Here is a 14,322-nt window from a genome sequence, read left to right as displayed (position 1 = left end):
AGTGTGCTTAGTTTGAGAAAGCCGTCCCTGCCTTCTCTGGCAGGTGTACACTGAGCAGTAATGCTACTGCCTCCCCTTAGAAGTAAACAGCGATTTTACCAACTTTCATTGTTTTGCCACCCCAGACACTGCCCCACAAAGGCTGGCTCTGGTTCGTTCACTTTCTAAAAAAATATTAACAAACACAATCCATGCAAAAAAAATGGCGTTTTTTTTGTTCTTGATTTTAACTAGGTCAGCCCACAAGAAACATCCAACCCTCCGCTCACCTGATCCCGCTGTCGTGTTCCTTGCCTAACCCGTTAGGAACAAAGCTGTAAGGTGAGATATTTTAACAAGGCCGTTGATGTTCTTGGAGATAAATGTGTTAAGTTACTGCTGGTTTTGCCACTTGCAAGCAGAGAGGGGAAGGCTGGTCCATAGCAGTTAAAATGTTACTGAGCACCAGGGGCAGCTGGCATCTGCTGAGAAAGGCACATGGAAAACATGACGCCAAGCAAGCGGGGCTAATTAACACTGGTTTCTTAAATTAGAAGGCTCTTAATGGCTAATGTTTAAAAATAACACCTTAATGACATCTAAAAATAGCTGCTGCCAAGCTCCAGAGTATTTGGACCTCCATTAAATTGGGAGTCCATTTCCCGTGACTGGTGGTGTAAATCACATTTATCTTTTATATCCTGTTCTGCCTGGGATTAGCTGCAAAGACTGATGCCTGACCTTGAAAGCCTATTTGCAAACATGCAAGAGTAACCTAGAGCACTCCTCTGAATGGTGTGCAATATATGAATATAATGTGTGGGCTGAGTAATTGGATAGAGTATAATCTCAGGGTTGCACTCATCTGCAGACATGCACAGGGAAAAATACTGAGGGAGTGGGGGACTATTAGACTAGGCAGAGACCAGGGATGTGAAAGAAGGTGCTGGGGTTAGGGCCTGGGCCTGCGACACAGGAGACCCGATCCCCATTTCCAGTTCAGTCACAGATTTTCTGTGACATCTGTGTAGGTGGCTTGTCCTCCTGCTGTGCCCCAAGGCCATGTCTAGATCTCCCTGATCCTGAAGGGGTATTACCAGGAAAATTTCTCTAAGGTGTATGGCATGCTTAGATACAACAATGATATACCTCTCAAGAAACAAATAGTAATATAAAAAGAGAAAATACTGCTTAATTTTCCTTATGCTTAATATCTGAACCAAATCTGAATAATCTGGAACGCAAACATATGTTGAGGACTTCTAGAGCTCTTACCCAAGCATGTGGTGGAAACAGAAATGAAATATCTCCGGCACTGCTGGAGATAACCATTTGCTTACTTCTGCTGTGCTTCTCTGTGTTGTGCTTGGCCCTAACCTGTGTCCTGTCATATCACAATACTCTGTGATAGCTGATACAAAGAGAGAATCCCGTGGCATCTACCTGGAACAATGATTTCCGATGTAAAACCCTCTACATTTGTCTTACTATTTGCAAATTAGGCAAATTACTTCAACAACCACATAAACCCAGTTATTTTCATTTAAGCATTATGTAAAGAGTCTCTAAAAGGCCAGAAAGCCCTAACAGTTGGAAAATGCCTTCCTAAAACTAGCCACAATAAAGGAAAGCTGGTCTTTGATTTTTCTTTTCCCTTCCACTCAGAGGGCTGGGTACTTCTCTGCATATCCTGTCCAACATCGCATTCCTCCCCATCTTATATCTGCACACAGCAGACACACTCCCAACAAAAGAAAAGGAACATGTGTAAGTATAAGACTCTCAGTCTGCATTGCTGTCCTGCCTAGCCCATATAATCCCTGTGCTTTTCAATTTTTTCCTTTCTTTTGGCATAATGTCCAAGGCAGATTCTGGGTTGTTTCAGGAAGAGACGCCCCATCTTGTTATACTCAGAAATCGGTGCCTGCTGCGACATGGTCTGGAGATGAAGACGGGCACTGATGCACACCTCAAGCACTCCCGCCTCATTACTGAGACAAGGGAAATATAAACCAGCTTTTACTTTTCTCCCTTTGCATTATTTTGTTGTTCTAGTGGTCTTCATTAGTTTGGCCAGGTGGTTTTCCTCCCTTTGCCTGCTAAGGCCCAGTCCTGCAAACACTTATGCTTTCTTCCATGAACATGCGTTCAGCACATGCATGGGTCTTTGCAGAATTGGAGCCTAAATTTGTTTCTGTTTCTGAATTCCAAGTTGGATTTTGATGCAACAGTTATTTTATATATTAAAATATCAGGTTTCTGCCCACACACATAATGCATGATGTATAACAGACCTTGCAAGGCAGCCACTGGAAAAGACCACTTAATCTGCGATTTATACAGAAGGAAGAGTTACTATTCCTTGTTTTTCAGCTAGAATTTATACGTGACCAAACTGTGAAGGTGTTGCTGCTCAGAAGCTCCATGATGTACATCTGGTTTCATGTGCTGTCATTTCGCCCACAACCTAAAATCATAAGCTGAAACTCCACAGAGGCTAATGAAAATTATTCCCCTTTGAATTGCTTTATTAAAACGCAACCTCAAGAAATACTGGCAAGTCAGGAAAGAGACTTTAATCCAATACTTATTATCCTCTTCCACAGGTTTTAAATCACTCTCTTTGCTCCCTACTTTGAGCAAATACACCCTTATTGTTTCCCTAGTCCTGCCATGACCTTCTGGGAATGTTTTCATCATGTAAAGCAACCTGCAGTTCCCTACTTTATAAATCTCATTCATTCCAAGTGTTAACACTAGCTAATTCTCTGCTTTAGAAAGGAAATCATGTTTGTTTTTTTGAAGAGTCTGCTGGGAAGAGGAATATTTGCATTTAAAATATTTTTTTCCATTTCATAAATTGTCTTTTCTTCCCAGTGGACAACAGAAGACTGTTTATATAAGTGAAGAGGGAAGCTTACTTTCCCATTACTTCCACAAAAGTAAGATTAACAGCGATAACTATGCTAATTATTGCACTAACTGCACTTGGACTGCACCTTACTGGCTGGAGAGGTAATGCATTTGGGTAATAATTAACTCCTTTTTTCCTCAATTACCTTTTATTAGGAGAGCAGAAGGTGTCAAAGTAAAACAGCTGCATATCTTCCAAGAAAAGCTCGTGTTTTCCGAAGCGGAGGTGCTTTATTAAGAGAACTAGGCAGGACAAACATTAACATGGCAAGCTCGGCTGTTCAGTTACTTGGCTTCTCTCTAAGCCTGCTTGGCCTAATTGGGACATTAATTGCTACTATTCTGCCACACTGGTGGCGAACGGCACATGTAGGCACCAATATTATAACAGCTGTGGCCTATATGAAAGGGCTTTGGATGGAATGCGTCTGGCACAGCACCGGCATCTACCAGTGCCAGGTCCACCGCTCCCAGCTGGCGCTGCCCCCTGACCTCCAAGCCGCCCGTGCCATGATGGTAATTTCCTGCGTCCTTTCCGCGCTGGCATGCGTGATTGCTGTCATCGGTATGAAGTGCACACAGTGTGCCAAGGGGACTTCTGCCAAAGCCGCCATCGCAGTCTCCGGGGGGATCGTTTTCATTCTGGCTGGTCTTGTTTGCCTGGTACCTGTTTCTTGGACCACTAACAACGTTGTTACAGAGTTCTACAACCCCATGCTTCCCAGTGGGATGAAGTATGAGATAGGTCAAGCTCTTTACCTTGGCTTCGTCTCTGCATCTTTGACTATCCTCGGTGGTGCTCTGCTGTGCACATCGGGCGAGTGTGGTGGGAACGAGACACCTTACCAGACACAGCCCAGCAGCGTAAGAAGGACTGCTCCCTCCTATAGACCACCAACTGTCTACAAGGGAAACCATGCTTCTTCCCTAACATCTGCTTCCCATAGCGGCTACAGATTAAATGACTATGTGTGAGTTCCCTAAGATTTGCCTGCGGGACACAGCTGCTTTATAATTTCTGTGCATGGCATAAAACAAAGCTAAGATGACTTCTAATTTATAAGGGTTACAATACAAAGTTTACCATTGTTCTTTTCATCCGTTCCTTTCTTTCCCGAGGAAGAAAGAATGCAAACACAAAACTGCTTGCTGCAAAACCAGGAAAACAAATACAAAGGAGGTTGTGATATTCCAGAGACAGCACATACCTGCCTACTTTCAATTAGAGTTTTGCAGGCAGGCAGTTCAAGGGCACTTTTGCTAACAGTAATGGTTTGGTTTGTAGTTTCTGCCCTGCAACAAGCACTAAAGTGGAACTAGCCACAACTTGCTGTTTGAACAGTGTTCCAACAAAGGACGCCGTTTTGCCTAAAACAGAGAACTTTATGGTGAGACACAGCGATTTTCAGCAGTCCTGCTAAGCCTGCTAAGTTTCTCATTTCCGTAATGCATGAATGTTTCATTATGACAAGGTATTAGTTTTGCTTTGACTTAAGTTTTTGTTTGTTTTTTTAATAGTCCCTTGAAATATGACTTTCAATAGCATTATGACAGATGTCTTTGACAGTATGTTATAACCAATATTTTAAATTATACTACAATGTTTTGACCTTATCGAAATAAAATTCTAGCATATTTTTGAAACAAAAATGATGTATCATAATGGAAACAAACCATCTCAGAGGTTCAGAATTGGGTTTTTAAAAATGTCGATAATAGAACAAAACTAGACACTTGATGTTAAACTTTTATTTAAAAAATTTTTTTAAAAAGTAGCAGAATTTGTCACAGAATGGACATTTAGCTCTAGCAGATTTAGCATCCTGTACAATCTATGGATTATATAGATCACAAAAACCATTTCTAGAATCCTATCCCCAAATGCCATGTAATGAAATGTACTCATTTCTTAGGCTCAGTCCTGGCATTTTTTGCTGGGGGTCCTGACTGAAGGTGCATTAGGGTTAGTAAGAACATTTCCATCTAGTCCAGTGGCATTTGGGGAACTTCCATTCGGCCAGGCTCCAGCACACAAGTCAGCCTCCATGCCAGCAAAGGTTATGCTCACGGATCATAACCATTGCCTGTCAGGAGGAATATAAAATCAAAACATTTACTTCTAAAATCCTTGCAAAATGCAATCATTCCACAGTGTGTTCAAACAATCTAAAAACAAACTAATGAACAAAGAACTCCAGCCCTCTCCATTTCATGTTACAGTGAAGTCCAGTGCAACATATAATACAGTATAAAACCATCACAAAAAATAAAAACACTAGATTCCTGTTAACCCCAGAAAGCTATAGGTCACTATAGGACCAATACACTGACATTTAATAGGGTTTAATAAAAAAAATACTTCCATGAACTCTGACACAATTGCACTTGCTATACTTCGTTTGGCAAAAAGCCTGTTTGCAATTACGTTATCACCTGGTAACACCTCCAGAGCTGGGATCCTTTCAACATTTCCCCTGGTTTCACTCTGAACCTTCCTTTCTGTGGCTGATCACCTAGTCATTTTTTTTCATGTTGATTTGAATTGTGACAGAGGGTTTTTCAGCATTGATGCAAGTTATTATCATCACTATTAAGAAACAAAATGGCATTTCTAAGCAATTTGCTGAGACCAACAATAACAAAAAGGATCTGGGACCAGGCTTTGGTAATTGATCATTAACAACTGACTATAAACTCATGTTTTATTAACTGTAGGTATTACATTGATGTGAAAAAAAAAAATTGTACAGAAACTTCACTGATGCTGCAAACATCTTAATAACAGACTCTGAGGTGCAAGGAATAGACAGAAACTGCTTTGACAATGGCTTCTTAGAAAAGATGGAGTCAAACTGTTCATAGTCCATTACGGATTTTCTGGGATGCCTTTTTAGGACAAAAAGTAGCTTAATGAAGGTGGTCAATTACGTAGTTTTTTTTCTGTATTTACATTACAATAGATCTAGCCAAGTGATTACAATATCAACTTTGAACAAGGGCTTTGGACAGCCATGAATACTGGAACACAAATCCAAGTGCAGGAAATGGGCTTGTGTCTCATTAGGTAGTATGTTTGCTATATACTGATAAATTAATTCACTTGCCAAGATGTTTGTGTGGTGGGAATACTTATGTGTAGTGCTATTCTTACTGCACAATTTTCCAGCCAAGCAGGATACGTGACAGTAGTAAGAACAGTTTATAAAGTCCTGGCAAAAATACCTGGAAGTGCTCTGATGTCAATAAAGAGAGGGAAATGGTTTCTTTCACAGAGGGCTGTGAACCAGTGGATCTTGTTCCATGCTAAAACTGACATAAATTTCTGCTTCCTTCTTTCTTTTTTTAAGCTGCCATTTGAAACAAAAAGCATATCCATTCTAGCAGCCTTAGAGGTCTGACTGCAGCTCCCCCAGACCGCCGTACATGTTGATAACCCAAGGAGCTCCTCCCCTGCCCCCCTGCTGCCCCGCAGGCCGGTGGCCAGACCTTGCTTGCTGCTTGTGTGCTGCCTGCCTTGGCAGCCCTGCACAGGCAGAGCAACGAGGTGTTCCTTGGAGACCTTAGCCAAGGAATGAATCCTGACCGCCCCTCCTTTGCTGAGTAATCCCTTGGTCATCAGTGGCACTGATAAGTGACAGAGTGTCAAGGGAAGGGGATGAGTTTCCTGGACTACCAAGGTGCTGTTTATGGGACTGTGCTCTTTGGGCAGCTATAACTCAGCAGCAGAGGCACAGGACAGGGCAATGGACTAGGGCTGCCATGTGCCTGATTCTGCCCGTGTGCATCCACTGCGTTTTTGCAGAGTCCTGTGGAGGCAGATTATTTCATTATTTATTTTTTAAATAAGTACAGCCTGCGTTTTGCCTCCAACTCGCTAGAGCTGAGGTCCCAGCCTGCCCTCCCTGTGGAGGCACTGCAGGGAGGTGAGGAGGGGATCCAGGACCGGCAGGAACTCCTTGTAGCAGCGCAGGCATTGTTTGTGCATGTGACTGTGGTTACACCGTGTTTTAATCAAATTCAGTGCAACATTCCTGAAGGAGCAGGGGTGGGAGACTTGGCAGGGAGGCGTGGGTGGAGGATGGGATTTGGCATCAAGAGGATATTGTGGTTAGATCTGCAACATCAGGAGGGAGTGGGGACTCTGCTGCAGGATCAGGTAGAGATGGAGGCATCTGAGGTAGGGATGGAGGCTGGGCTCAGAGAGGCTGGAAGCTTCTGAGGCTCCAAGGAGGTCTTTCAAAGACACATCTGACCAGGACCACCATGTGGGGATGGGATGAGGTCAAGAATTCTGCTCCCCACCTTGGCATCCTCCCTCAGGGCTGGTGGATTATCCATTCTCCAATCACCTTGGATTTTGTCATCTAAAATATAGCAGGCCTTGATATTATCTCACAGAATATGCCAGATGAGTAACTCTGATCCAGGGCATCACAAACAACCAAATACAAATCCAAAGAAATCAAGAGAAGAAAATATTTTAATCACCTCTAATACTGTTGCTATAAAGTGGCTAATAGACTAAAGGAAGAAAATGTGCCATTCTGTTATTATTGAGCCTGTGGGAATAAAATCATGACCTCCCTCGCAAAACAGTATCCCACCAAATCCCTTCATCTGCAGGAAACGGACCAGTCCAACAAGTTGTGAGAAGAGACTGATCTAATGACATGAATGCTAGGTTGAAGGTCAGCACAGATGTAGACCAAGACGTTTCTCAGGTGCAAGGCAGGTGGGTAGAAAAGGTGATCTACCTTTTGGTTTGATGTACAAGAATACATTGATTTTATGCCCTGAAGGAACAAGCCTGCCATTCTGCACAGCAGAAGTCAAAACACTGTAGTGCTGGAGGAATACATAATCCATCTGTGAGTTTTAATGCTGCTCACACTGGAAGTTATGTTAGATCTAAATTTGGTAGGATACAGCAAGAATGCTCATGTCCCTGCAGACCTGAATCACAGGTTTCAACCGTCGTTGAAGCTTCCACCATAATCCATGAGTTGATTCACTGCTACTGAATGGTGAGGTCCCATTTCCCCTGCCCTTGCTGCCCCAGCTCCCAGCCACCACTTTGTACTTTGGTCCTCTCTGTGGACCAGTTTAACCCCTTGAAAAGGCAGAAAACAACTACATCAAAGAATGGGATAATTTTCTAACATTGACATAGCTAACCTAGCTAGCAGAAAGGTTTGAGGAGAGCGACAAAAGGGATGCCCGGGAGGGCAGGAGCAGTGGGAAAGGAAGAGCAAGGATTGGAGTAAGTGTGTAAGGATTTCCCCTTTTGGCAGCAGGGAGTCAGTCAGCCAGCAGATGGGCACAGCTGCCCCGAAAACCAGAACCTGAGATGCACCATGATGGTCACTGTCACAAAACCAGATAGAGCTACTGGCAGACAGAAGCTCTCTGAGTCGTGAACTAGTTGGTGTTTTTGTTGTTTTTTCCACAATGCCTAGTGCAAGTACTGGAGCAAGGTAACTGATAAACCATAGCAAAACGTAAGTCATTTCTTCAAGATGTGTCTGAGTTAACTAATAAGATGAGGAAATGAACTAAATTCAGTAATTAGAAGTTCTGTTGATCTAAGACAAAAGTTATCAGATCATTCCTTCAATTAGCTGGTATTTAAGGTTCTTCACATCAGTGTATTAAGATTAATGGAAATTCTATGTCCACCTGTAAATATCTACTACTAATTTACTGTTTACTTTGCCATATAACCTGCAAGATGGTTTGTGTATATGCAAGGGTAAGGTGTTTCAAGAAGTCCAGGAGCAGTTTAAAGAAGAGCTGAAAGCTCATCCTTTTTTCCTCCCTAGCTCATCTACTAAAAGATATTATCTCTTCCTCACATGCCTTGCTTTGCTGTGCAGCAAGAGATGTTATTTTTCACTTGTTTTCTTAAGAAATTATTCATATAGCTTAGTCCATGTAGTCCGATTATCCGTATTTCCTACTCTTACCACTAAATCAGCACCTGGTCATGTTGATACCCAGTTTAATTTGTATCCTTTCCTATTCTTCTGTCCATGACATCAGAAGACATGTTTGAGGCTTGATCCTGACCAAGCATAAATCAGAGGAGTTCATTACCCCTCTTCCTTCACATTAGATCTAGATGAGGTGTCCCCCTTCACTGAGAAACTTGTCAGTTTGTAAAACAGTTTTCCATACTTTTGGAAAGTATGGATGGAAAGGCATCCACTCAGACATCTGAATGGGCTTAAAATGCTCCACAGAGAAGAAAGCCAAGATACACTGACCTCCCTCTTTTTTCCTTTGAAGAAGGTTTCCTGGTGGAAAAGATTGTTAATTTTATTTTATGCTTTAGCATGAGGAAAATACATTCATTTCAATAGCTCACATGTAAAAGATGTTTGGTAAGCAAACTGTTAGAGTGAATAAAAAGAATGAATCAATGCGCAGATTTAATCTGTTAAGAGCATATGTATATACTTCATATATATGTGTGGATATATAAAATGGTGAAATTCTGGCTCAATTGACCTTACTGAGGTCAGAATTTCACCCATAAGCTTGTTATTATTGTCAATATTTCCAAGTCTATTATAGAGCTTTTAACTAAAAGGCCTCCAGAGCACAGAGAATGAAAGTCCTGGGAGTTTTGCCCCTGTAAGAGAGACAGCAAGGGAAGACTTGCAATGGCCATTTCACAAAGTGTTTCATATTGAGCAGAGCGATTGTAACCGGTGGCATGTATGAGTGAGTCTTCCCTTCCACTCGAGTCAAGGACAATCAATTTTATTTTTAAAATGTCATAATCACTGGTATTGATCAATGTTCCCTAATGGGGGTGCTCTTGAATCCATACTGGCTTGGGCTATCGCCATTTCCCTGGCAATTCAGGCTCAATTAGGCTGCCTTGATAATGCATGTCAGATTCATTTAATTGCACTCAGGCCCGCAGTGTGAGAAAAGGGCAAGCTGACGGAGTAATCCCACACTTCCACTTTGCAGTGAGCTGCCTATTTGTTTTATTTGTTCACATTTTAAAGGGCTAAGCACTTGTTATATGGAAAACACAGGAGAGCAAAAGTCAAGAAGTATTAATAAGCCTTGGAAAACAGAGTTAGAACTCAATTGCTTGTGCAAAGAATTGCTGATGGTTTCAGTATTTTGAAAATAAGGTGGATTTTGTTGCTAGGGTGCTAATGAGTAGCATTTGTCTCATGGGAAACAGTGAAAATTGGGTGAAAGCAAATGTCTTCTAACAAACAGCTACATTCTAGGGAAAACAATCTGTTTATTCCTTGGTTGGCTGACGATAACATGGCAGAAGCAACCTCTAAAGGAAGCTGCTAATGAGCTGGGGATCATAGGGTTATGGTTTCTTCCATAATATTTAACATGACTGTTAACAAATGTTAATAAATTAGGAGACAGGGGAAGAGAGGGATGGCAGCAAGCCAGCAAAAAGGAAATAGCCATTAAACACCTAAGATCTCCAATCTGTGCAAGAAGTACATGAGTAGCTCACATTTCCCACAGCAGAGCAGTTGTGAGGTGAAACAAAGAAATTACATGTGAGTACCAAAGTGCTTGACTGCAGACAGAAGCTCTGTGGCCTTTGCCTCTAGATCTGAAACTAAATATTGGAGGAAGAAAAATGCAGGTATGAGAGAAGTGAGGGAAAAGACCTCCAGTGGGGCTCCCTAGAGCACAGTGCCCCCTTTATAGTGAGGCTATATGTTGCCGGGCCACCTTCCCACCTCCTGGCTGAAGGTTAGGTTTGCTGAAGGAATAAAGATGTCAGAGTAGCGCTTGGAAGGTAAAGTGGACTCACTGCCACAAGTTCTGGATTGTCAGCTCCAAAACTCAATGTATATCTTGGGAATCAGACGCCAATCCGATCATAAAAGGCAGACTAAGGTTGCATTTCATTTTGTTTCTTTCTAATTTTGTTATTGCAAGCAGTGGATGCTGCTAATCAAATATCTACTTGATATTTGGGTGAGAGGAGGCAAGGCGCATCCAACAGATTTTGGATGCCTTGATTCCTTGGAGCCAGTGGCTCTGCTGAAGTAACAGCGTAGTCTGTCTGGAGGGACCTGTGCTCCAGCTGTGGGCTGGCGTAAACTGCAGGATCCAGCCAAGCTGAGGCTGTCTTTCGGCTGCCAGCTAGGGGCTTTGGAGAACTGTCCTCAGCATCACACCAGTAAGTGGCAGCACCTCATCTCCATAGCTCTGCAGTCTCACTGTCTTTACCTGCAGAGCTGTGCCCTGCGCCATCTGACAGGACTATAGTAGCAGAGCATTAGAAAAACAATATGAAAATAAACTCACTTCAGTGCTGGAGATGATGTCATTTCTTGCCTCTGTCTTTCTGTTTTTCATCGATTTCTTAAGTTTTCATTTTCTAGCCATGACAAGCTCTCTGTTGTTCCAGGTCTCCTCTGCTCCAGACTCTCCAGGTTGCTTAGCTTATGATTTTACTTCCCTTCTAGTCTTAAACTTGATGAGGGCAGTGCACATGACTCAGTTTATAGCAAATACTGAAACCACCCAAGACAGGCAGGGAAAAAGAAAGATGTAGGTTTCAGTCTGAGATTTTAGTTTAACTGGGCTGAAAACATTCCAGTAGTCCTACAAAGACATACAACTGGTGCATGAAGACTGTAAGATGGTAAAAGTGCTTAAAGAGGCCACCTAGAAGTGCTCTAATGTTGTCAGATAACATTATCTGACTACTACACAAGGTAATAGACTTATCTGACACAGCTATCTCTCACTTGTGTTCCTCTTCTACAATTTATTTTATTAGAGCTATCTTGTATAGCATTTTTTAAGAAGACAAGAACAGTGCTCTTTATTTATTTGTACAATTTAACTGTGATGTTTTGCTCGGCCAGCCTGGTGATCTGGCAAGCAAAAAGGCCCAATTCTGCAACATTATGGCCGACAGAATTTTGGCCAGAACCAAACGGAAAACACCAAAACTATTAATTTTTACTTTTTACATCCAGTTCTGGTTTTTAATTGCCTAACATATGAATCTGTTGGTTTCATCTGCTTTTTATTCTTGTTTTAATTGCCAATAACACAGCATTTTTCAGTATTCTTTTCACAATGAACACTTAACAAAAAAAGAGCACACACAAACATTACAAAAATTCTCCAAAGCTCTGTTATGGGTTTTTTTTAAGTTCTTTTATATATGTATTTATATATTCATTTATTTGTATGTATATATTTCACCAGCTTTAGTTTTCACATTTGAAATAAATGAAGACCTATAATGCCTAAGAATGCTTTACAAAATTTCCTTAAATTGATCACTGTGTACTCTTATATACCTGTTTATGAAATGTACATGCTACGGGTATGGACTACAAATTATTTTTTGTGTTACAGGTTACTAAAGACGGGCCTCTTTAGACATTCAAATGTAGAAAATGCAAACCCAGATGTTGCACTCCCCCCCGCCCCCCAAGATTTTCATCACCCGCACTTGTTTTGAGTATGTTTGAGTTTTAAAAGTTACATTACACAGCAATTTCAATATAATGAAGCAAAGAGAAAATTCATAACTCCGGTAACATGATCACTGATGTCTATGGGCCACATGCCAGAAACACTAAGGCCAGTAATGCACAATTAAATTTAACTACAATTGGTTATTAGCATAATAAATATACACACATGTATCTGGTGAAATCCTCCTGAAATTAGGACTGGCACTGTCAATGTTGTCTGCTTGTAAAAACACTCTATTTTAGAGTAAGAGCACAGTCTGGAGCAGGGAAGAAGTGTCACACAATTCATTATGCATGACTAAATTAGTGAACTTTTGAACAGCAGCTGTCAGTGGGTACAGAGGGAAATCTGCTTCCATTCAGAGTCAGAAGATGCCCCATTCTGCCTGCAAAGCCCCCGGCTAGAGAGAGCACTCCCCACACATCTCCTCCAGCCACAGGTGGGTGCCGAATGGTGATGACTGACACCTGAAGCCAGCCACTCCTTCCTTGTGTTGGGCTTCAACAAAGGAGTGGTGTGGTAAGGACTCCAACTCCAATGTATGACCGAAGGAGGGATGCTCACATCTTCTTGTAGAAACCTCAAAAACTGACTGGGTGAGATGCTCCGTGTATTGGCCAACTTCCACCCCCTGTGAAAGCCAGACATAGCAAAATGTTGAGAATTAAGCCAGACCTGGGTGTGTTGGAAAAGCCTCTTCCTAAATGCATGCCATCTTCACCATCATGCCTGCAAACTACAGGACGTTCTTAGAGGGCCTTGGCAGCACAAGGGAAAGGTACAGGCTGCTGGCTGCCGTGGGATCGGTGTCACACAAGCCAGAGTCATCTCCTCGGTCCTTGCCTCAGTGATGAAACCCAAAGACAATGAGCTTGTTGTTTAGGCTTGCCAGGGCCTTAAAAGAAATCATTCTAAATGAAAAACAAAAGCTCAGTATGTTTCTGGCAATGTACGTATGGTGGTTTGTACTTTCCTTACAGTAATTGTCAGTGATGTGGTGCACTAGGTTTTGTCATGTGTATTCCTGTTTATTTGAAGGACTGTTTTTTAATGTGCATTTATAATGGCAGGCTTTCTGGGCACCTATAAGTTGGGTATTATCTTTTGCTGTACTTTCTCATAAATCCTTCATGTATGAAAGGAGATGTAATAGGTCATTTTGTACCATGGTTGTAAAATCTTCACGATCTTCTTTAGAGACCTTGTCCCTAGGTATCACAGCCCATGTAAAAGTGATTTGGCACAAAAGCACCGTTACTGTAATTTATTTGGTTTCTGTTGGAACATCATGGATTTAAGTTTTTTTCTAAATTTTTAAAATGTTTGTATCATTCTCAATTATTTGCACAAGCATAGCAACTATTTGAAAGATTTTTTTTTAATAAAGAAAGATCAAGAAATAAAGTACGGTGAGGCTTTCCTTACAAGAATGTAGAGATAATGTTTGCAAAAGAAAAAAACTAGCCAGAACGAAATCTTACTTAAAATTAAAATGTTTGCTGCTGTCAGATAATGAATATCTGGACTAGCCTTCTGATGACTAGCAAGGGTAAGCAATCAAATAGTTATTAAAATGGAGCATGGTTACTTAATGAAAGGCATAAAGGGACATCGCTCCCTTGGACAAAGGGAACTGGACTCAATAAACCAGAAGAGTCCTTCCCATTTCCTTATCTGACAATTAAAGTTTTAAATACAAAACTTGAGGGAGTATAAAAAAATATTTTCACATAGGGAAGAAAAGGTCTTAGTTTTTCTTAGGGAATGGACAGTGTCTGGAGTGATTTGAGAGAAGGGCACAGATAATGAGAAGAATCAATGGCCACACTAAACGAGCAACAGGGGTTAAGGCCTGTAGATGGAAATTTGTCTGTCAAAAAACAAAGGTGGGCTGAATGTAGTAGAATTTTAGGAAGTACTGGCTAGACTTGTTTC

The 14,322-nt window shown here is 41.5% G+C and overlaps 1 protein-coding gene across 7 annotated transcripts in view; it reads left to right on the top strand.

Annotated features, from left to right (window-relative positions):
- CLDN14 (claudin 14) overlaps window positions 1–13,785 on the top strand; it is a 36,977-nt gene extending 23,192 nt beyond the window's left edge. For 2 of the 7 annotated variants that reach the window (XM_074858314.1, XM_074858313.1), the window contains exon 3: window positions 3,049–4,542. In XM_074858314.1, coding sequence (XP_074714415.1) covers window positions 3,157–3,867 — 711 coding nt within the window. In that variant the 5' untranslated portion in view covers window positions 3,049–3,156 and the 3' untranslated portion in view covers window positions 3,868–4,542. Of the gene's footprint in view, window positions 1–1,454; window positions 4,543–12,264 lie in introns of those variants that run through there. The other 5 variants (XM_074858315.1, XR_012627482.1, XM_074858310.1 and 2 more) reach the window with 5 other exon arrangements.
- Window positions 13,786–14,322: the final 537 nt, after the last annotated feature.

The sequence above is a fragment of the Strix uralensis genome, chromosome 2 (assembly GCF_047716275.1).
Source record: "Strix uralensis isolate ZFMK-TIS-50842 chromosome 2, bStrUra1, whole genome shotgun sequence".
Lineage (NCBI taxonomy): Eukaryota > Metazoa > Chordata > Aves > Strigiformes > Strigidae > Strix > Strix uralensis.
This window is presented reverse-complemented; position numbering and strand designations above follow the sequence as displayed.